This window comes from Oncorhynchus clarkii, chromosome 29 (genome assembly GCF_045791955.1).
Source record: "Oncorhynchus clarkii lewisi isolate Uvic-CL-2024 chromosome 29, UVic_Ocla_1.0, whole genome shotgun sequence".
NCBI lineage: Eukaryota > Metazoa > Chordata > Actinopteri > Salmoniformes > Salmonidae > Oncorhynchus > Oncorhynchus clarkii.
The window spans coordinates 17,900,389-17,923,635 of NC_092175.1; the positions used below are offsets into that span (position 1 = coordinate 17,900,389).

Below are 23,247 nucleotides of genomic sequence, written 5' to 3' on the forward strand. Positions count from 1 at the left end.
TGATGTAACACTGACAGAGAGATACTGTGCAGTGCTCACTGTGTCACCTGCAGGTCCTACAGTATATGACTGTGTTTCTGTGTTTTCTCCAGGCTCAGGTTAAAGCTGAGAAAGAGCATGAGGGAGCGGTCCACCTGTTAGAGGTAAGTGAACATGGATGTCCGATGGGCAAAATGAGGATGGCTTCAGTGGCTGTTTTCAAAATAGCTGTCAATTGACTGATATGTGGTTTTGTTTGTGTATGCAAGACACATTGATTGATGGATACTGTATGAAAAATACCTCCATTGTGTTGTTTGAATTCCACGAAATACATATTGCCTTTCATGAAAAGCTAGTTTTGAGGTAAGCCTGGTTCATCCCAGGTCATACTCCATACTGTATTTACACTGAACAACAAAAATGTAAACGCAACATGTGAATTGTACCAGACATTTTCCACATGCACAAAAAGCTAATTTCTCAAAAATGTTGTGCACAAATTTGTTAATATCGCTCTTAGTGAGCAGGTATCCATTGCCAAAGATAATCCATCCACCTGACAGGTGAGGCATATCAAGAAGCTGATTAAACGGCATGATCATTACACAGGTGCACCTTGTGCTGGGGACAATAAGAGGCCCCTTTAACATTTGAAATTTTGTCGCACAACACAATGCCACAGATGTCTTACGTTTTGAGGGAGCTTGCAATTGGCATTCTGACTGTATGAATGTCCACCAGAGCTGTTGGCATTGAACGTTCATTTCTCTACCATAAGCTGCTTCCAACGTTGTGATAGAGAATTTGGTAGTGCGTCCAACCGGCCTCACAGCCACAGACCACGTGTAACCACGCCAGCCCAAGACTTCCACATCCAGCTTCTTCCCCTGTGAGATCGTCTGGAGGGGGGACTCATTCTGATTGGCTGGACCTGGCACCCCAGTGGGTGGGCCTGGCTTCCAAGTTGGTGGGCCTATGCTGTCCCAGGCCCACCCATGGCTCCACCCCTGCCCAGTCATGTGAAAGCCATAGATTAGGGCCTAATGAATTTATTTTATTTGACTGATTTCCTTTATGAACTGTAAATCAGTAAAATCTTTGAAATTCTTGCATTTATATTTTTGTTCAGTATATATAGCTTTTTGAGGCTTTCGTTGAGTGGTGATTTTAGCTGTAATGAGAATAGAACACTTTTACAGAGAGTTGGGTCAGCAAAACCTGCTCATAACTCCCTCCTTTAGGACCGCTCAACATCGCCGTTGCTCAGGCTCAGAAGCTCTCATACCAGCCATGGCACTAATGGCTCCTGAAGAAACCTCTTTTACAGAAAAAATTCAGAGCCCAACCATCCAGATGATGAAATATCTACAGTGTAGAGGAGATGCATTAGGAGCACTGGCACTGTTCATATAGAACTCCAATAGCATGCTCAGTTACTGCGTTAAAACGAGTTAACCTAGAGAGGAGATGATACTAACATTATCTAGGGACCTGAGTATTGTTCCTTTCCATAATTTCTGGTTCTCAACACTGTCTTGGCTATGATTTTGGGTGTTTTTTATTTGATTTTTTATATTTATTGTAAGTTACTTGATGCTCCCAATGGGCGACTTGTTCTTACTTGTTTTGTAAGGGTTCTCTTTTCTCATTTATTTACATGATTTTGCATGGATTACTGTATTACGTATGCATTGATCTCATACGGTGTAACAGTTTGATTTGGGTGTTTGTTTTCTTTCATCTTTGTTCAATGTCATTGCGTGTTTCTATGTGTTTCTTTTGTGTCTGAACAGAACCATTTGGACAGAATGCAGGTATTTATGTTTCCTACCCTGAAACATCTAGAATCCCCAATGTTCATCATCTCCATTGTCACATTTGTCCTATATCCTTTCAATAGTCTCAGTGAATCACTCAGGCTCTAATTCACATTAGTGCATATGTTATAAAAGGTATGGTAATTAGGCAATGAAACGTACTAATATCGTATTCAATTGAAGTATATCAGATGAACAGAGCCCAATGCTGGTACTGCCTCTGTACTCCAGTCCAAGGTCGTGTCCCAAATCACACCATATTCACTATATCCCTCAAACTCAACTCTGGACCTCCAAGCCAGTTCCACTGCATTTTATAATTGTTCCACTCTAATCAGGGACTGATTTAGACCTGGGACACCAGGTGGTGGCAATTAATTATCAGGTAGAACAGAAAACCAGCAGGCTCCGGACCTCATAGGGTAAGAGTTGATTACCCCTGCCCTATATGGTGCACTACTTATGACCAGGGCCCATAGGGCTCTGGTCAAAATTAGTGCACTGTATAGTAGTCCACTATACAGTGGCTTGCAAAAGTATTCACCCCCCTTGGCATTATTCCTACAGTATTTTGTTGCCTTACAACCTGGAATTAAAATTTATTTTTTGAGGGGGGTTTGTATCATTTGATTTACACACTTGATTTACACACTTTGAAGATGCAAGATATCTTTTGGGGGTGAAACAAACAAGAAATAAGACAAAAAAATGGAAAACTTGAGCGTGCATAACTATTCACCCCCCAAAGTCAATACTTTGTAGAGACACCTTTTGTAGCAATTACAGCTGCAAGTCTATTGGGGTATGTCTCTATAAGCTTGGCACATCTAGCCATTGGGATTTTTACCCATTCTTTAAGGCAAAATTGCTCCAGCTCCTTCAAGTTTGATGGGGTTCCGCTGGTGTACAGCAATATTTAAGTCATACCACAGATTCTCAATTGGATTGAGGTCTGGGCTTTGACTAGGCCAAGACATTTAAATGTTTCCCCTTAAACCACTCAAGTGTTGCTTTAGCAGTATGCTTAGGGTCATTGCTGGAAGGTGAACCTCTGTCCCAGTCTCAAATCTCTGGAAGACTGAAACAGGTTTCCCTCAAGAATTTCCCTGTATTTAGCGCCGTCCATCATTCCTTCAATTCTGACCAGTTTCCTAGTCCCTGCCGATGAAAAACATCCCAACAGCATGATGCTTCCACCACCATGCTTCACTATGGGGATGGTGTTCTCGGGGTGATGAGAGGTGTTGGGTTCGCGCCAGACATAGCGTTTTCCTTGATGGCCAAAAAGCTACATTTTAGTCTCATCTAACCAGAGTATATTCTTCCATATTTTTGGGGAGTCTCCCACATGCCTTTTGACGAACACCAAACATGTTTGCTTATTTATTTCTTTAAGCAATGGCTTTTTTTCTTGCCGCTCTTCCGTAAATCCGACTCTGTAGAGTGTACGGCTTAAAGTGTTCCTATGGACAGATACTCCAATCTCCGCTGTGGAGCTTTGCAGCTCCTTCAGTGTTATCTTTGTTCTCTTTGTTGCCTCTCTGATTAATGCCCTCCTTGCCTGGTCCATGGATTTTGGTGGACGGCCCTCTCTTGGCAGGTTTGTTGTGGTGCCATATTCTTTCCATTTTTTAATAATGGATTTAATGGTGGTCCATGGGATGTTCAAAGTTTCTGATATTTTTTTATAACCCAACCCTGATCTGTACTTCTCCACAACTTTGTCCCTGACCAGTTTGGAGAGCTCCTTGGTCTTTATGGTGCCGCTTGCTTGGTGGTGCCCCTTGCTTGTGGTGTTGTAGACTCTGGGGCCTTTCAAAGCAGGTGTATATATACTGAGATCATGTGACAGATCATGTGACACTTAGATTCCACACAGGTGGACTTTATTTAACTAATTATGTGACTTATGAAGGTAATTGGTTGCACCAGATCTTATTTAGGGACTTCATAGAAAAGGGGGTGAATAGATATGCAAGCACCACTTTTCCGTTTTTTATTTTTTATAATTTTTTGAAACAAGCAATTTTTTTCATTTCACTATTTTGTGTCTGTCTATTACACGAACTCCAAATAAAAATCAATTTAAATGACAGGTTGTAATGCAACAAAATAGGAAAAATGCCAAGGGGGGTGAATACTTTTGCAAGGCACTGTATAGGGAATATGGTGCCATTTGGGACGAATACCAGATGTCCTGTAAGATCCAAGCACATTTGATTTCCTTGTTTCTTTTTTAAACCAATCAGACCAAAGTAGTGGCTCCCCGATGGCTGTTCATTCATCCTCAGTTTCTGTATCTCAGCCCATCTTGCAGCTGAGTGTTCTGAATCTGAAGTATTCTGACTCTGAAGTGTTCTGACTCTCTAGTTTTATCGCTGGGTGAAACCAACTTTCCTCGTGACTAGGACCCTGGCTTGCCTTATCTCTTACTGTGCAGGCCATGGTGTTTCAGTCTTGTAGCTTTCAGAGAAAACCCAACGGTTGTTAACTCAAGGCTCTAAATGTAATCTCGGAGCTGCTTAGATAATGTCTTTAAAGTACATACTTTTATAAGCCTCTTAACTCGTCACACTGCTTGGCTTTGTTATCAAAGTGTATCAGCGTTGCACAGCCTCTGCTTCCAGATCCTTTGATTACTCGGCAGGCAGTGTTTTTGATATGAATGAGCTGTTCTAAGCTAGAAATGGCTCTTTTGGGATCCAGTGCCATAATTGGTTCAGCTTGCGATCTGCAGCACCAGTAAAGGATTTAAGCCAATGATAAGTTTAACTCATGTCCATGTAGTGGTATATTACTAACGTGTTATTAACATAAAACATGCATTGCAATTTAGTGTATCCTGTTCTAAAGATTTGCTACATAGGAGCACAGAAAACCTCCTTCCATTGACCGTTTGTGTCTATCTCTTTCTCCTCCACACATCCCTGTTTACGGAAGGTCAAGGTTCGCGACCTGGAGCTGAAATGCAGGTCACAGACTGAACAGTTTGGCCAGCTGTCCAAGGACCTGGAGGATTTCCGTCTGGAGGCGGATACTGTAGACATCCTCAGCACTGAGCCTTTCTCCAAACACAACGTTCCCTTTCGCCCAGAAAATAAACTCTCCCAAATCCTCAACGGACTGGCAGCCCAGGCAGGGAAAGGTGAGCACTCCCAACTCCCAACCCTGCCCACTGTGAGAACATTATGGTGTCAGACGACATAGATATGAAGCAGAAAAGTGCTTATCACTAGAGAATAAAAGTATATACATCATGTCTGGCATTTGATTCAAACAGTGTATCTCATCAATCAAGACCAAAATACAGTTCTGAAAGTCTATGTGCACAGTCTATGTCAGTCATTATGCCTGGGTAATTAATTAATTCAAAATTGAATGAGACAGTCGTTTAATCTAGTTGTCACAACAATGACCTTTGCCAGAACCCTGTGGGGTGTGGTTGGGAGAGTGGGAGAAAGAGAGGGAAAGTTGGCAACTAAACGGCCTGGTGTGAGTCACAGAAAGGCACCTCTTTTCTCTTCAGTCCATCTCAGCAGAACAGGCTTCAAGGCCAGTTTGGATCACAGGAACTGGAAGAAATGCTGCTTTATTCATGATCAATGACACAACTCATCTGTAGCATAATGAACCAAATCCAAACACCAAGAATTCAGATGTTATATTTTTGTCTAAGATGGGAAATTACCTAGGCATGGCTTTGTGTAGGGGTGTGGCTGCTAGAACTATGTGATGGTAGAGTCCCGTTCCGTGTCAGTTATGTCTTCAGAGAGTAGAGAGTGTTAAGCATCAGAGAAATGCCTTGCAGATGTGTCAGGCAGAGAGCAGAGCCAGGTGCTGGCCATAAAGAGTGTTTGCTGTGTACTCCCCTGAACAGGAAATCAATAGCTGTGCCATGAATGAGAGCAGAAGGAATGACAGATGCTCTTTATTTGGTGTGGAAATCGATGTTTCCCAGGCGATGAGAGCTCGGCAAACACTCGGCTGATATCCAAGTTCCTCCGCCCACTGCAGATCGGAGACAGAGACAGGCCGGAGCTGCTGTCTGTCAAACCCTCCGCCGTGACAACGAGCTGCCCCAGCAGCCCGCGACGGGCGACTCCCTCAGAGGTGGGTCCTGCTCTCGTCTCTTCTCATACAGAGACACAGTCCCATTGCTAAAGCATAAGGGTGCTATTGCTCAAGAGATGGGCTATTCATGGACGAGCTGTATACTTGCACTTGATAGCCATCAGCTGAGCAATAGCTGTAAAACCAATTGGTTTAGCACCAGACAGCAACATGAGTCTCCTGTGGCAATTGTCAGACAGTAGAACTAGACAGTATACGAGTGCTGGGAAGTTTTTCTGTGTCAGATCAGTCATTCCACTGGAGACATAATTATGAGTGGCTATGATCATACGCAAAGCCATTGTGTTTGAATTGGATCAGAGTTATGGTATTTAGATGCAACTCTGTGATTGCTTCCCTGCCCGTGTGTTTCCCAAGATGGAGGATGAGATCCGTCGTGCACCCAGGTCCAAGCCTCGCTACACTGGCACAGTCCGTCTATGCACTGCCCGCTACAGGTGAGACCAGTGGGTCTGTCACACAACACCTGGGAAAGCTGAATCACGTATAGCTTGCTGACACCGAGCAGCGCCAGAAATCCACACATAACACTCTAGACCAGTGCTAGATCACTAAGTACCTCCACATGCACATCAGAAGCACTATTTTCTCCATAAACATCTTGTAGTATATATTGTAGTCAGGAGCACATCTACAGTAACAGTCAAAAGTTTGGACACACCTACTCATTGAAGTGTTTTTCTTTATATGTACTATTTTCTACATTGTAGAAAAATAGTGAAGACACCAAAACCATGAAATAACACATGAAATCACGTAATAACCAAAAAAGTGTTAAACAAATCAAAATAAGTTTTAGATTTTAGATACTTCAAAGTAGCCACCTTTTGCCTTGATGACAGCTTTGCACACTCTTGGCATTCTCTCAACCAGCTTCACCTGGAATGCTTTTCCAACAGTCTTGAAGGAGTTCCCACATATGTTGAGCAGCTGTTGGCTGCTTTTCCTTCAATCTGCAGTCCAACTCAACCTGATCCATCTCAATTGGGTTGAGGTCGGGTGATTGTGAAGGCCAGGTCATCTGATGCAGCACTCCATCACTCTCCTTCTTGGTCAAATAGTCCTTACACAGCCTGAAGGTGTGTTGGGTCATTGTCCTATTGAAAAACAAATGATACTAAGCGAGAAACAAATGAAATGTAGTATCACTACAGAATACTGTGGTAGCCATGATGGTTAAGTGTTCCTTGAATTCTAAATAAATCACTGCCAATTTTACCAGCAAAGCACCCCCACACCATCACACCTCCTCTTCCATGCTTCACGGTGGGAACCACACATGCAGAGTTCATCCGTTCACCTACTTTGCGTCTCACAAAGACAAGGCGCTTGGAACTAAATATCTCAAATTTGGACTCATCAGACCAAAGGACCGATTTTCACCGGTCTAATGTCCATTGCTCATGTTTCTTGGCCCAAGCAAGTTTCTTCTTATAATTGGTGTAATTTAGTAGTGTTTTTTGCAGCAATTTCACCATAAAGGCCTGATTCAAGCAGTCTTGAATCAGTTGATGTTGAAATGTGTTTGTTACTTCTGTAAAGCATTTATTTAGGCTGCAATCTAAATCACATCAAATCAAATGTATTTATATAGCCCTTTGTACATCAGCTGATATCTCAAAGTGCTGTACAGAAACCCAGCCTAAAACCCCAAACAGCAAGCAATGCAGGTGTTGAAGCACATTGGCTAGGAAAAACTCCCTAGAAAGGCCAAAACCTAGGAAGAAACATAGAGAGTAACCAGGCTATGAGGGGTGGCCAGTCCTCTTCTGGCTGTGCCTGGTGGAGATTATAACAGAACATGGCCAAAATGTTCAAATGTTCATAAATGACCAGCATGGTCAAATAATAGGTCTGGGACAGGTAGCACGTCCAGTGAACAGGTCAATCTGAGGTGCAGTTAGCGTATCCTCTACAGCAGAGATAACTATGGGTCTTCCTTTCCTGTGGCGGTCCTCATGAGAGCCAGTTTCATTATAGCGCTTGATGGTTTTTGTGACTGCACTTGAAGAAACTTTCAAAGTTCTGAAATGTTCCACATTGACTGACTTTCATGTCTTCAAGTAATGATGGACTGTTGTTTCTCATTGCTTATTTGAGCTGTTCTTGCCATAATATGGACTTGGTCTTTTACCAAATAGGGCTATATTCTATATACCACACCTACCTTGTCACAACACAACTGATTGGCTCAAACGAATTAAGAAGGAAATAAATTCCACAAATTAACTTTTAACGAGACACACCTGTTAATTTAAATGAATTCTAGGTGACTACCTCATGATGCTGGTTGAGAGAATGCCAAGTGTGCAAAGCTGTCATCAAGGCAAAGGGTGGCTACTGTGAAGAATCCCAAATATAACATATGTTTTCATTTGTTTAACACTTTTTTGGTTAATACATGATTCCATATGTTATTTCATAGTTTTGATGTCTTCACTATTATTGTACAATGTAGAAAATAGTAAAATGAAGAAAAACTCTAGAATGAGTTGGTTTGTTCAAACTTTGACTGGTACTGTATGTTGAACCCTCCTCTCTCTTGTTGTGTAGTTACAACCCTTATGATGGGCCTAATGAGCACCCAGAGGCAGAGCTCCCCCTGGTGGCTGGGAAGTACCTGTATGTGTACGGCACGATGGATGACGACGGCTTCTACGAAGGTGAGAGGGAATCCAGGGTTACTACACACTTCACCACTAGCATCAGTAGCAACATATGCAATCTCATTAGCATTATGAAGGCTTTTCAATCCATGGCTATGCTAATCCTCCTAGCATCCCTGGCCCAGACTTCAGCAGCTCTGGTGAGTCATTGTTGGTGGTGGGTGAGATTGCCTAGTGTTAGCCTAGCTCCTGCCTGCCTGGCTGTTTGGAGATGGATGATGTTTGTATTTACCACAGGGATACTGGGGCTCAGACCAAGCTGTTGTCAAGATGCAGCCTGATCCCCGTAGCTAGAAGGCTAATCCGGCAACAGGGCTCTGATTAATCACAGACATATTCCCCTGCAGATGGAGAGCCATCTAGGGCCTCACAGCCTAACTAATGTACTGACTGGAATTACGAGATAGAGAGGGAGAGGACAGTTAGGCTGTCTTCGAAAAGCAAGTACAGTACTGATGAGAGAAAGAGGTTGGTGGTCACTATAATGAACTGGGTGCGATTTCATACGCACCCTCTCCATTGTGCAGGAATAGTTTTTTTCACCCCCTGTACTTCCTGGAGAAATTGATGACATCACCTTCTCTGTTTGATTCAAGAGAACTGTCCTAACCTTGGGGACGGGCACCACAGAGTTTCTCTTTCCACACCAGTAGTACTCACACTCACAGATAACACTTGCATTGAATCACAAGGGCTCTAGTCATTATTTTCATTTCTCTTTTTTCACTAATGGGATGGTCTATTTTTAGCTGATGGTAACATTTGCAGCAGGCATCATTAAAGGCTTGAGCGTTCCATAGATTCCCCCTGAGACAGCCGTACGAGACTGGTGTCTTTACCTTCAGTCTGAGGTGTATCAGAACAGAACAGGGTTCCTGGAAGGTGTTACTGTGTCTGCCTGAATAATCACTCAATAAAATCTTCACAGCCAGCTAAGCCTGAGTGATATTACATGTTGCTGACAATTGAAATATCCATTTTCTGCTTTACTCTTTTGATCTCGTCTTTACATACCTCGTTGCCATATAAATATATTAGACATTTCTCTATACATTCTAAAGGTACTTTTTCATTCAATTATTTGGAATATACTGTATGTTTTGGGATGAGATTAATAGAGGAATTTGAAGACATAGGGTTGTGAGTTTGAATTTTGTTGATAATAAAGTAAGCATCTCTTTCTGTCTCTGTCTTTGTGTGCTCCAGGGGAGCTGCTGGATGGCCAGCGAGGACTGGTCCCCTCCAACTTTGTGGAGTTTGTCCAAGACAAGGAGAAACCATCCATCCAGCCAGGGGACACAGGGGAGGACCTGGGCTCTCTGGACAATACCTCCCTGGGCCTAATGGGGGCCGATGGAGGGCCCCTTCAGGATGGGCTACTGGGCTCCACCAACCCACTGGGCCCCTGCAGCAACGGCACAGGGACCCTGGACCCTGAGGATCTGTCTGATGACATTGTGCCTTACCCCCGGAGGATCACTCTAATCAAGCAGTTGGCCCGTAGCGTCATTGTGGCCTGGGAGCCCCCCATGGTGACTCTGGGCTGGGGAAACATCAGCTGCTACAACGTGCTGGTGGATGGTGAGGTGCGTGCCAGCGTGCCCTACGGGGGCAGGACCAAGTCTTTGTTGGAGAAGCTGGATCTGGACACGTATACGCACCGCGTGTCCGTGCAGAGTGTGACAGACAGGGGACTGTCGGATGAGTTACGCTGCACCCTGATGGTGGGAGCCAACGTGGTGGTCGCTCCATATGGCCTGCGTGTGGACGACATCCTGCGCGACTCGGCCGAGCTCTCCTGGTTGCCCAGCAACAGTAACTATGGGCACACGGTGTTCCTGGATGGGGCGGAGCATGCGGTGGTGCGGCCGGGGAGGTACAGGCTGCGCTTCGTCAACCTCAAGGCCATGACGGTGTACAAGGTGAGGGTGGTGGCCCGGCCACATCAGGTGCCATGGCAACTGCTCATGGAGCAGAGGGAGAAGAAGGAGACTGCTGTGGAGTTCTGCACACAAGCTGCTGGTGAGGCTTGGTTCTTCTTAAGTCTAACTATTTATTTTGTCCAACATATGTTCTATATTATTTTGTCCAATACATTGTTTTTCTGACATCTATAATGTGTTAGGGAAAGGTTGGATAAAAGTCCACTGGACTTAAGATATAGACCATTAAGATAGATAGATAACTCATGTCTTTACCCGTGCCATGTATGTCTGTTATGTTTTGTCCAGGTCCTGGACCATATTGCAGATCAGGTCAGAAGGAAGACCAGTTTGTTTATGGGAAAAGTAGGAAGTAGTTTTTGATTGGCATGGGTAACTGACACATTGAATGAAAACAAGCTAACAGCACTTTAAAACCTAACAAATGATCATGAGTAACTTCCTCAGCTTTTCCCTGCCATTGGCTTGATGCTAATATACATAATAAATTAAGGTACGTCCCAAATAGCCAACTATTGCCTATATAGTACACTAGTTTTAACCAGAGCCCTGGTCAAAAGTAGTAGACTATACAGGGAATATGGTGCCATTTGGGACACAAGCCTAAAGCTGCCGAAGTAACTCCCTCCCACTCGATACTTAACTGAGATGACCACATCAGTATCCGTGTGCATTTCCCTCTGCCTGAGCTGTGACATCACTGTGACGTCCTGCATGGTGTACCCAGTGAACCAGGAGAGAACAGGCTGGACTCATTCAACTCACACTGACGCCTCTCACGCATAAGACACACACAGACACAAACATTGACAGATACACATAGACAGACTACATAGACGGGCGGCCACACAGACCCATGCACACACACACTCCCACACACACAAACATGCACACATGCATACACACTAACACACACACACACTCATGCTTTCAGGTGGCCTTGGGCCTCCCTTTGTGCCTTCTACTTTCAATATTTGCATCATACAATACATGGCAAGCAACAGGGCAATGCTTCACATAAAACATTCAAAATAGCTTAGCTTATAAATGCTATATCGTTAAATACACCTATATTCCAAAAAGCTTAGCTTATAAATGCTATATTGATAAATGCACTTTTATCTGTTTGAGTGTCATTACAAAGAGTTTGATGTTAACCAGATAAGACGTTTCATGCATTTGGGATTCACTCTCAAAACAATCCACTCAAATTTGACCAGATATTGCATGACCATTAAATTGTGATTTAATTGGTGTATACAACCAACATTGGGAAAAGGAACTGCTTTGTGTATCATAGACATGTCACAATCATGTAGTTCACAACAGAAAGAGATGGGATTCAACAAGTTAACAGCACTTGGTGTCTTATGAATGCTTACACTCACCACCACTCCCTCCCTGTTTGTGTGTGTAAAACCTGTGTAGACAGTATATATTATTTCATCCCCCCTCCAGGCCCCCCATTACCCCCTCAGGAGGTGCAGGTGCAGTGTGGCCAGGCTCCAGGGGTCCTGCAGGTGCGCTGGAAGCCCCCTGTCCTCTCACCCACCGGAACCTCCAATGGAGCCAGCGTCATCGGATATGCAGTCTGCACTAAAGGACAGAGGGTGAGTGGGGGAGTGGGTGGTTGAGAGAGTGTGCACTGAAGGTCAGAGGGTGAGTGAGGGAGTGGGTGGTTGAGAGAGTGTGCACTGAAGGTCAGAGGGTGAGTGAGGGAGTGGGTGGTTGAGAGAGTGTGCACTGAAGGTCAGAGGGTGAGTGGGGGAGTGGGTGGTTGAGAGAGTGTGCACTGAAGGTCAGAGGGTGAGTGAGGGAGTGGGTGGTTGTGAGAGTGTGCACTGAATGTCAGAGGGTGAGTGAGGGAGTGGGTGGTTGTGAGAGTGTGCGCTGAATGTCAGAGGGTGAGTGAGGGAGTGTGCATTTTATGTCAGTGGGTGAGTGAAGGAGTGGGTGAGTGTGCACTAATGGACGGACAGAGAGTGGGTCAGTAACTGTGCGCCAAATGACAGGTGAGTAAGGGAATACCCTAAGTGACAAAGAAGTGAGGGAGAAAGTATGCACTATGTGAGAGTGAGTGAACAACAGTGGCAGAGTACGTGACGTATGTGTGTAATTGTGTCATTGTTGTTGTGCCACTGTTCTACACACAAAATCCCACAATGTCAAAGTGGAATTATGATTTAAGAAATGTTAACAAATGTAATTAAAAATGAAAACCTGAAATGTCTTGAGTCAATAAGCATTCAAACCTTTTTGTTATGGCAAAACTACGTAAGGTAATGAGTAAAAATGTGCTTAACAAGTCACATAATAAGTTCAATGGACTCTATGTGCAATAATAGTGTTTAACATGATTTCTGAATGACTACCTCATCTCTGTACCCCACACATAGAATTATATGTAAAGTCCCTCAGTTGAGTAGTGAATTTCAAGCACATAATCAACCACAAAGACCAGGGAAGATTTACATTGCCACACAAAGAAGGGCACCTATTGGTAGATGGGTAAATAAAATAAAAAGCAGACACTGAATAGCCCTTTGAGCATGGTGAAGTTAATAATTACGCTTTGAATGGTATAGCAATACACCCAGTCACTGCAAATATACAGGCATCCTTCCTAACTCAGGTGCCGGAGAGGAAGGAAACCGCTCAGGGATTTTACCATGAGGCGAATGGTGTCTTTAAAGCAGTTACAAAGTTTAATGGCTGTGACAGGAAAAACCTGAGTATGGATTAACAACATTGTAGTTACTCCACATTACTAATGTAAATGGAAGAATGATAAGGAAGAAGCCTGTACAGAATAAAGATATTCCAAAACATGCATCCTGTTTGTAATTAGGCACTAAAGTAATACTGCAAAATATGCGACAAAGAAATACACTTTTTGCCCTAAATACAAAGTATTACGTTTGGGGCAAATCCAACACAACACATCACTGAGTATCACTCTTCATATTTTCAAGCATGGTGGTGGCTGTATCATGTTATGGATATGCTAGTCATTGGCAAGGACAAGTGAGTTTTATTAGGGTAAAAATAAACGTAATAGAGCTAAGCACATAATTTGGCAGTACGTCCAACCGGCCGCACAACCGCAGACGAACTGTAACCACGCCACCCCGGGACCTCTACATCCAGATTCTTCACCTGCGGGATCGTCTAAGAACAGCCACCCGGACAGCTGATGAAACAGAGGACTATTTATTTCTGTAATAAAAAAAAACTATTCTGATTGGCTGGGCCCGGCTCCCAAGTGGATGGGCCTATGTCCACCCATGGCAGCGCCCCTTCCCAGCAGTCATGAAGTTCACAGATTAGGGCCTAACAAATTGATTTAAATTGACTGATTTCCTTATTGTAACTGTAACTCAGTAACATCTTTGAAATCGTTGCATGTTGTATTTATATTTTTGTTCAGTATATACAAAAATGTGGGTGTTATTTTACCTGTTTTTATTGCCAGCTTGAGTTACCTGGGGTGACAGAGTTCCATGTAGTCAAGGCTCTATTTAATACTGTCCGTTTCCCAGGCTCTGTTCTGGACCGGGGGACTGTGAAGGGACCTCTGGTTGCATGTCTTGTGTGGTACTCATGAGCATCCGAACGGTGGTCCAACTGCTTGAACAGACAGTTCAGTACCATTCAGTACCTCGCACCAACACTTCGCACAAAGACCAATAGTGATGCAGTCACTATAATCTCTCCATGTACACATCTATGTGCATTACATTCTGCTCTGTTCTGGACCAACGGCAATTCTCCAATGTTCTTATTTGCCACACATGACCACACAACTGGGCAGTAGTCCAGGGGAGACAACCTGCCTGGTTGATTTAGATGTCAAGAAAGCAGAGCAATTTTATCATGGACTGACTTCTTCCTATTGAGTCTTTATGTTTTGACAATGACAGCTTGCTATCAAGGGTTACACCCAGCAGTTTAGTCTCCTCAATTAATTGCCACATTATTCAGTAATAGATCTAGACTACGGGGCTGTAGTGGAGCAGGTTGAGAGCTTCAAGCTCCTTGGTGTCCACATCACCAACAAACTATAATGGTTCAAACACACCAAGACAGTCGTGAAGAGGACACGACAAAACATATTCCCCCTCAGGAGACTGAAAAGATTTGGCATGGGTCCTCAGATCCTCGAAAGGTTCTACAGCTGCACAATCACTGCCTGGTATGGCAACTGCTCAGCCTCCAACCGCAAGGCTCTACAGAGGGTAGTGCGTACGGCCCAGTACATCACTGGGGCCAAGCTTCCTGCCATCCAGGACCTCTATACCAGGCGGTTTCAGAGGAATGCCCTAAAAATTGTCAAAGACTCCAGCCACCCTAGTCATAGACTGTTCTCTCTGCTAATGCACGGCAAGCGGTACCGGAGTACCAAGTCTAGGTCCAAATGGCTTCTTATCAGCTTCTACCCCCAAGCCATAAGACTCCTGAACAGCTAATCAAAAGGGTTACCCAGACCCCTCTTTTACGCTGCTGCTAGTCATTGTTTATTATCTATGCATAGTCACTTTAACTCTATCTACATGTGCATATTACTTCAATTAGCTCGACTAACTGGTGCCCCGCACATTGACTCTGTACCGGTACCCCCTGTACAGTATATAGCCTCGCTATTGTTACTTTTATTTTCTATTTTTCACTAATCATTTTTTTTACTTAACAGTTCTTTTTATTAAAACTGCATTGTTGGTTACTTGAAAATGGCTGTCTAGTAATCAACAACCAACTTGACAGAGCTTGAAGAGTTTTAAAAAGAATAATGGGCAAAAATTGCACCATCCAGGTGTGCAAAGCTCTTATAGATTTACCCCCAAAAGACTCACAGCTGTAATCGCTGCAAAAGATTATTCTAACATGTAGTGACTCAGGGGGTTGAATACTTATCTAATGAAGATATACTGTATTATATTATTTTCCTTTAGTCTTTAAGAAAAAGTTTGAATTTTCTTCCATTTTGACATTGGAGTAGATGGTAAAATTGTGGAATGTAGAAAAAGTCAAGGTGTGTGAATAATTTCTGAAGGAACATATAAACGTAGCATGTAAAGTTTTGGTTCCATGTTTCATGAGCTGACATTTCCCGTATGCACAAAATGCATATTTTTCAAAAATGTTCTGCACAAATTTGTTTACATCCCTGTTAGTGAGCATTTCTCCTTTGCCAAGATAATCCATCCACCTGACAGGTGTGGCATATCAAGAAGCTGATTAAATAGTATGAGCATTACACAGGTGCCCCTTGTGCTGGGGACAATAAAAAGGACATGAGCAGTTTTGTCACACAACGCAATGCCACAGATGTCTCAAGTTTTGAAGGAGTGTGCAATTGGCATGCTGACTGCAGGAATGTCTGTTGCTGTTGTTCATTTCTCTACCATATGCTGCCTCCTTTTTGAGAATTTGGCAGGACAACCAAACGTGTAACCATGCCAGCCCAGGACCTCCATATCCGGCTTCTTCACCTGCAGGATCGGGGGTGGGTGGGGTGGTGGTTCTGAGGAGTATTTCTGTCTGTAAAAAAAACACTTTTTTTGGGAAAACCTCATTCGGCTTCCAATTGGGAGGGCTTAAACCCCCCAAGGCCCACCCATGCTGCACCCCTTCCCAGTCATGTGAAAACCATAAATTAGGGCCTCATGAATTCATTTCAATTGACTGATTTCCTTATATGAACTTTAACTCAGTAAAATCTTTGAAATAGTTGCATGTTGTGTTTATATTTTTGTTCAGGATACATGGGCCTGTGAAAACCCTAGAAAGCACTCTCTCTCCCTCTGCTGGTGAACATACATATTGACATCCTCCCTTTGTAGACTTGCAAAGGGTCTGTGTTAGTTAAACTGTGTCTATAGTAGTGGGCTTTGCTCTGAATTTAAGAGCAATAGAGGTGAAAGCAGTTGAAAGGAATGCAACAATTAATGAAATGTCAACTGTCTCCAAACCGAGTTATGTGTGTTGTGCTTCCTGTTAGATAGCGGAGGTGTTGTACCCCCTGGCTGACTATGTAACAGTGGAGCTGAACAGGATCCAGTGTCTGGAGGCCAGGGAGGTCATCGTCAGGACATTGTCAGCACAGGGAGAGTCCCAGGACTCCCAAGTCGCCCCCATTCCAAACAACCTACTGGTGCCTCTTCCTCACAATGCCCCCCTGTCCCCTCCGCACCTACACGCAGGGCCCCCTCCACCTCACCCCCATGCCCCCCCACCCCACCTCCAGTCACCTCAACTCCCCCACCCCCCCATGCCTCACCCCCAGCCTCTCTCACCCCTGCCTCACAGACAACCCCTCCCTAACCACCCTCCTCACCCTCAACCCCAGACACACCTCCAACCCCTGCAACCTCATCCTGTATCACAGCCCCAGACTCACCAACAGCCTCACCCCCCTCACCCTGGTGGTCCTCCACAGCCACTGCACCTCCAGCCTCACCCACCTCACCCAATGCCCCAGCACCGCCTACCCCTGCTGCCTCATCCCCCCCCTCAGCTCCACCAGAGACCAGTTAGTGCCAGAGACCTGAAACCGAAAGAGCAGGTGGCTCACCATGGGGGAATCCCCAGCCAGCCCTGGGACCCTACCTGCTCCCCCTCCGGACAGCCTCTTCCTACCCCCATGCATGGACACACCCTGGAGGCGCCCCCCTCTGCTAACCTGCGCTCGCCCTCCCCCCAGAGGATCCTGCCCCAGCCCAGGGGCACCCCCATCCCAGACCAAATGGCCAAAGCCATCGCCCGCAAGGCAGCACAGAGGGTGGCTGCAGAGAGTGGCAGAGTGAGTCATTCATACATAAAGTCAATCAATGATACCCTGGTTAGAGTTCTAGTCTGATCATTTTTCTGTTGAATTAAATTACACATATCTTCCTATTGGTTGGGTTAGATGGAGAGGAGAGTCATCTACAATGAGCAGTGTCAGGCCTTCCACCAACAGAACTCAGACGAGGAGGATGAGGAAGGGTATGGTCGAAGCCGCAGGAGACAGGGGGCCTCAGTGGATGAGTTTCTCAGAGGGTCCGAGCTGGGCAGGCCGGTAAGACACAGAATAAAAAGGATCGAACATACTCGCATCTCCGTAGGTTTGTGCAGATGCTGTATATCTTGGTATGATTTCACACCTTTTGTGTGTGCGTGTGTATATGTGTTTGCATGTGTGTGTGTGTTTGCGTATGTGTGTGTGTGTGTGTGTGTGTGTGTGTGTGTCAGACCCACTACAGCCACAGTGAGGAGTACCACAGTGACAGCAGCCGAGGCTCTGACCTTTCTGACATCATGGAGGAGGATGAGGAGGAGCTCTACTCTGAGATGCAGCTGGAGGAGGGACGACGACGCAACTCCCACAATGCACTCAAGGTAGGAATAACAAAGCTCCTCAACGCTCAACATTGAAATGTTACATTTTAAGTTTGGTTCTGATTACAACTCGGACAATGGAAACAAGCAAACATGCAAACGCCTTTATTACTGTTGGATAAAATGGCACGTGTCGAGCCATGTGTCTACAGTAGGACACTTTACTCTATCTTGTTTGATTGATTGACCTTCACATTCTCCTTTATTTGGAGCAATGACATGCACGGAAGTCATTTTGGCTAGTTGTGGGAACATTAAACACTGTTTTTGTGGGATATTTTTAAGATTGGGAACACCCTCTCTGGGGGTCGGCTGGATCGGGAGACGGGGAGAAGAATGCCCCGAGACGGTCCACAGCCCCAGAGACGCCCTCTCATGGTGCCCTCCATTGGTCAGTAGGGTTACATGAACACAGAGAGGACTCTGGGTATTGTAGTCTTTTTGTGCTTTGATGTTCTCCGTGCCCTAATAGATATTCTGCTTCCTGTTTTAATCCTCCATGAGCTCCTCGGTTTCTACAGATCACCTCTGTGTCTTTGAACCATGTTCATGCCTTCCCAGTACTGACAGCTTACTTATAGAGATCAATCAACACAGTATTATCAGCTACTAGAAAGTTCCCTGGATTCTAGGGTGACAGTGGACACAGACACATTTATCAAATTCAATGAATATTCCAATTATAAAAAACTGCTTTTGATTTCTCTGTTTATGGCCAGCGATATGTTAGGATTATCAAGGTTATAACGGGAAGAGACCTTAGAACGAACCAACCAATGAGTGACCTCCGCGCTTTAACCACCACCATCTGATTGGTGTTTCCTGTAGAGATAACCACAGAGAGTAACAGTGATGGGAACCTCTCATCCGTCACGGAGGATGTTTACTATGGCAGTGTAGCACGGCACAGGAAATGGTCGTCCCGCCGACACCCCACGGGCTCCAAGCCTTCCTATAATGGTACGTGCAGTGGTTTCTCCCTCGCTCCTCTGCCAAAGCAGTGCCAAAAGCCACCAGTGCTAGTGGAGAGAACAGTAGTGACATCAACGAGTGGCTTAACAGGCCTCAGAACGCCTAGCATGATCCACTGCACTGCACCAAAATGGCGGCTTACTGAGCCACACTGGGCCCATGTTGGCCACCCAATGTTGCGGATTGGAATGACTGCTGCTCAGAGAATGCTTCTCCCCTCCCTCCCTTGCACTGAACTCCATCAGATGCCTGCTAAACCCCTCTACCTCTCAATCTAACCACCCCCACCACACCTTTACTGGGGTTACTATGCATGACTGGGTGGGAGGAGTCATAGTTGCTGAAGACACAGTTATATAGCAACACAGTTATACAGCAATGTTGTCCTTTCTGAGCAAACTCAATGACTGTTACAGAACGTTATAGTGAAAATACATTTTTACATCTTACATAGAGACAAACTCATTTGTTTGTTTGGGATTTCATATGTTTACTTTGCTAATGGCCTGGTCTTATTTTATCGTTTCTAAGCAAGGGGTCAACTGAAGGACCGACAGCGACGTGTCTTAGGACAAACTGTAGGCCCAGCGTACTTTAGAGGAGCCTAACACAATAGTCAGATCACTACCTGAGGGTTCAATAGCATGCATGCTTAACTCAGTCTTGTGATCGATGTGCTCGTGTCTGTGTGCGTGTTGCTGTGTGTCATAGCGTTTTTGTCTATGGTGTCTACCATGTTCTTGTAACCCATCACATCTGGCATGCTATCCAACCTCCATCCATGTGTAACTGTAAAGTATGTAATGCCTGATAACGTCATAAGCTCACATGTGGTGTCAGATGGATGTACATAACATGATATACTTTGTGCTGTTAATGGGACCAATTGATGGATTGACCACAGAATTCTGCTAGCATGCTACAAAATTAAGTGTTGGTTTAACGAAGCAAGCTCAATCCATTAAGTAGTACTGCATGGTCACCTAAATGGTTTGGCTCTCTCACTTGTCAAACACTTGTAAACAACACAACTGTCTGTATATGCCATGCACAATAGCATGCGTAACTTGCCTCACTACCACTCACTAGTGTTACTGAGTTGCCAAACTCATGCTATATGAATCTATGATTAATGTAATTTAATTTCAGAGTAACATAAAGCCATAGACTGTGACCCCATGAGATCCAGGTGGATGTGTTCTTCTCTCTCTCCCGTGTTTAAGAGGGATACAGGGACCGGGAACGCCGCTCCCCTCCTAACTATGATGAGTCGGAACCAGAGGAATCGTTCCGGATCTTTGTGGCTCTGTTTGACTACGACCCCCTGTCCATGTCTCCCAACCCGGACGCAGCAGATGAGGAACTGCCCTTCAAAGAGGGCCAGATCATTAGGGTGGGTGTCACACACAGGGCTAGGCCATACGTTTTGAGATATTGTGCTTGTGTTTGAAAAAATTGAGGTACAACATAAAACAGCATTGAAAAGATTATTTTCTTTCCCTCTCTTTGTCTCTTTTGTTGCGCTTTCTCTCACTCTTTTCTTCTCTCTCTCTCTCTCTCTCTGTCTGTTCCAGGTATATGGTGATAAGGACACAGATGGTTTCTACCGAGGGGAGATCAGGGGAGGCAGGATGGGGCTCCTGCCCTGCAACATGGTGTCAGAGATCAGGGCTGAGGACGAGGAGACCATGGACCAGCTCATCAAGCAGGGCTTCCTCCCACTCAACACACCAGTGGATAAAGTAGGAATAGGTAACCACAGAACTAGATTGAGTAGAACAGACATCCTCATTCAAGTCAATGATTCCATAATAGGTGGACTGGCAGCCATTTTGACTGTACCCATGTATTCTTTTTCAAGGGGTGTGTTCGTAAATTGCCTCCAGTGTGTCAGAGTGCGCTCTGGGTTGTTTGTAAATTCAGAGCATTTCACTCTCGGAGTAGATAGGAATTTACGAACTCACCCTAGGTAACACACTGGGCAGGGCACAGTGACTCTACAAACATCTGTCACTATATCACCTCCTGGAGTGTCCTCTTGTTTCCTCTCACAGGGCAGGACAGACGTGGCTTCCGCCAGCACCAGGCCACCAGGAGGATGGTGGCCCTCTACGACTATGACCCCAGAGAGAGCTCCCCCAATGTGGACGTGGAGGTATTGCCACACAAACACACAAAACACACAGACAAACATACTGACACTGCACATGTAACCAGATAGACAGACATTGTAAGGGTGTTAATGACGTTTCTGTTTCTTGATAGGCTGAGCTGACCTTCTGTGCTGGTGACATCATCTCTGTATTTGGAGAGATTGATGAAGACGGGTTCTACTATGTGAGTTTGCCTCTTTTCTTGGTTCCATGATTTGACTAACTTGTTTTATTACACAGGGCCATTCACAAGTTGTTAAAGTCAGGGATGTTTCAGTTACTCATTTTTTTAAAGAAATGCCATTGAATGAACCTGGTTCATACACATATTATGTCCTTTTGCACAGGAGAGGGCTCTTTCCCTGACCGCCAGAGTTCAGTGGGTCTAGCCATGGTTCTCATCCCCACTGCCCCCTCCTCTCCTCTCTCTGCAGGGAGAAATCAATGGCCACCGCGGCCTCGTTCCCTCTAATTTTCTAGAAGAAGTGCCTGACGACGTGGAGGTGTACCTGACGGACACTCCGTCTCGCTATGCCCAGGATGAGCCCGCCAACCGGGCCGAGGCCAAAAGGGTACATCGCCGCTCTCAGCGCTAGGCCCTCTGTCCATCCATCCTCCGCCTCTCTTGATTTACGTCTCGCTTTCTCCACTTGCCGTCTGTGTTCTGTGTGTGTGTGTTGTCCGTGTTTGACAGTGACAGTGGTGAATATACAAACCTTATCCCCCGCCTGGTGAAAGGGACAAACACAGTCATACCTTCTGATTGTTAGAAAGGAAGAAGCAAAAGCCAAAGTGGACAGAGAAATAGAACACTTGACCTATGTCAGTACGGGGCAGGTGATATTCACATAGCATTGACAAAGGACAGTGGATATTTGAAAAAGGTTTAAGTCAGTAATTGGGTACCCTCTTTGCACTGAAACACAAAACCAAACGCTGGATATTGTGTCTATTAATAGTGTTTTATGAACACATCTGAAGAGTTCCTGATTTCTATCAGTTGTTCTCCAATGGAAGTAAAGGATTTGAGTAAACTGTAGGGGTTGATAATATAGCAAAGCATGCCTTTTCAAAAATAAACTTGATACCTTTTATATAATAGTAGACTTTATTGGCCCGACTGCTGTATTTCCTGGGAGAGGCTTTGTTTCTTTTTATATACTGCACACACTTAAAAATATATATATTTTTCAGGTCTTGATGAAATTGGATAGATATGCCATGTTTGATCTAAACCAGATGAAATAACAGCCACAGTGAGACATCCATACTGTAATGGTACAATGGAACAATAAAATCAGAAATTGGATATGAATCATTTTCATTCGCGACCTGTGTTCGTGTGTATTGTAGTATTTTTTGTATTTTTTTCCCTCATAGTTGTCGTGTGGGTTGTACTGAAATGATGATGTCACCACATCTGATTTCCTTTTTTCCTCACCTGCTTGGCAAATACAAACAGAAGAAGATTGTTCATTTCACATCATAAAATCTGCCTCGTACAGTAAGTGAGCAACTAGAGATACCAGCCTGACAGATCTAATGCTGGGCATTGTGATTATTACACCTGTGTTAAATGGTTTATTTGTAGCCAGTAAACATTCTGCTTAGGTGTATAGCAACATGGTCATTCATCATGCTTGCACATTAAAGTATTACATACCAGTTGGTGTAATGAGGAAAGGGTTTCCTCTTTTCAGTATAACCAGAATGTTTATTTGCAGTGGACTACTACCACACTCTGAGATAGTGCTCTATTTTGCAAGCTCAAAAGTTCCCTATATCTGTAGTCATTGATAAACCATTTACTAATGGGAACTGCAAATCCCCATTTGTTTCAAAGTTATGATTCCTCTTTAACTTTGAGATACCATTTTAAAGGTCCTAGGTGAACTGTGTGGTAGCATGTTTGGTTGCCAGCCCAGTGCATTAGACAAGAGGGATGATATCTACAGTTGTGTCCCTGAGTGTTGTAAATTACTCTGTGTGTCCCTCATGATCGGTGACCTATCAGAAGCTGTGGTATTGTGATGTTGTGCTCTGTTTTCACTAGTTACCACAGCCACAAAGTCAAAATGGGCTATAACGTAAAAATTCTGGAAAACAATGTGCTTTTTGGTATTAGGATTAGGCATAAGGTTAGCAGTGTGGTTAAGGTTAGGTTTAAATTCAGATTTCAAGAAGACACATTGTAGAAATAAGTGGG

General features: G+C 44.4%; 1 protein-coding gene across 2 annotated transcripts in view; it reads left to right on the top strand.

Moving 5' to 3' along the window:
- The window catches only part of LOC139388469 (RIMS-binding protein 2-like), a 91,641-nt gene extending 69,279 nt beyond the window's left edge, over positions 1-22,362 (top strand). Inside the window, exons 7-24 of one of the 2 annotated variants that reach the window (XM_071135143.1) lie at positions 93-143; positions 4,740-4,944; positions 5,758-5,909; positions 6,288-6,367; positions 8,484-8,593; positions 9,803-10,618; positions 10,828-10,851; positions 11,998-12,149; positions 16,538-17,338; positions 17,447-17,596; positions 17,770-17,916; positions 18,202-18,307; positions 18,745-18,876; positions 20,112-20,281; positions 20,463-20,640; positions 20,943-21,043; positions 21,154-21,225; positions 21,476-22,362. In XM_071135143.1, the coding sequence (XP_070991244.1) occupies positions 93-143; positions 4,740-4,944; positions 5,758-5,909; positions 6,288-6,367; positions 8,484-8,593; positions 9,803-10,618; positions 10,828-10,851; positions 11,998-12,149; positions 16,538-17,338; positions 17,447-17,596; positions 17,770-17,916; positions 18,202-18,307; positions 18,745-18,876; positions 20,112-20,281; positions 20,463-20,640; positions 20,943-21,043; positions 21,154-21,225; positions 21,476-21,637 (3,609 nt within the window). In that variant the 3' untranslated portion in view covers positions 21,638-22,362. The remainder of the gene's footprint in view (positions 1-92; positions 144-4,739; positions 4,945-5,757; positions 5,910-6,287; positions 6,368-8,483; positions 8,594-9,802; positions 10,619-10,827; positions 10,852-11,997; positions 12,150-16,537; positions 17,339-17,446; positions 17,597-17,769; positions 17,917-18,201; positions 18,308-18,744; positions 18,877-20,111; positions 20,282-20,462; positions 20,641-20,942; positions 21,044-21,153; positions 21,226-21,475) is intronic. The other variant, XM_071135144.1, reaches the window with a different exon arrangement.
- The last annotated feature ends 885 nt before the right edge of the window (positions 22,363-23,247 follow it).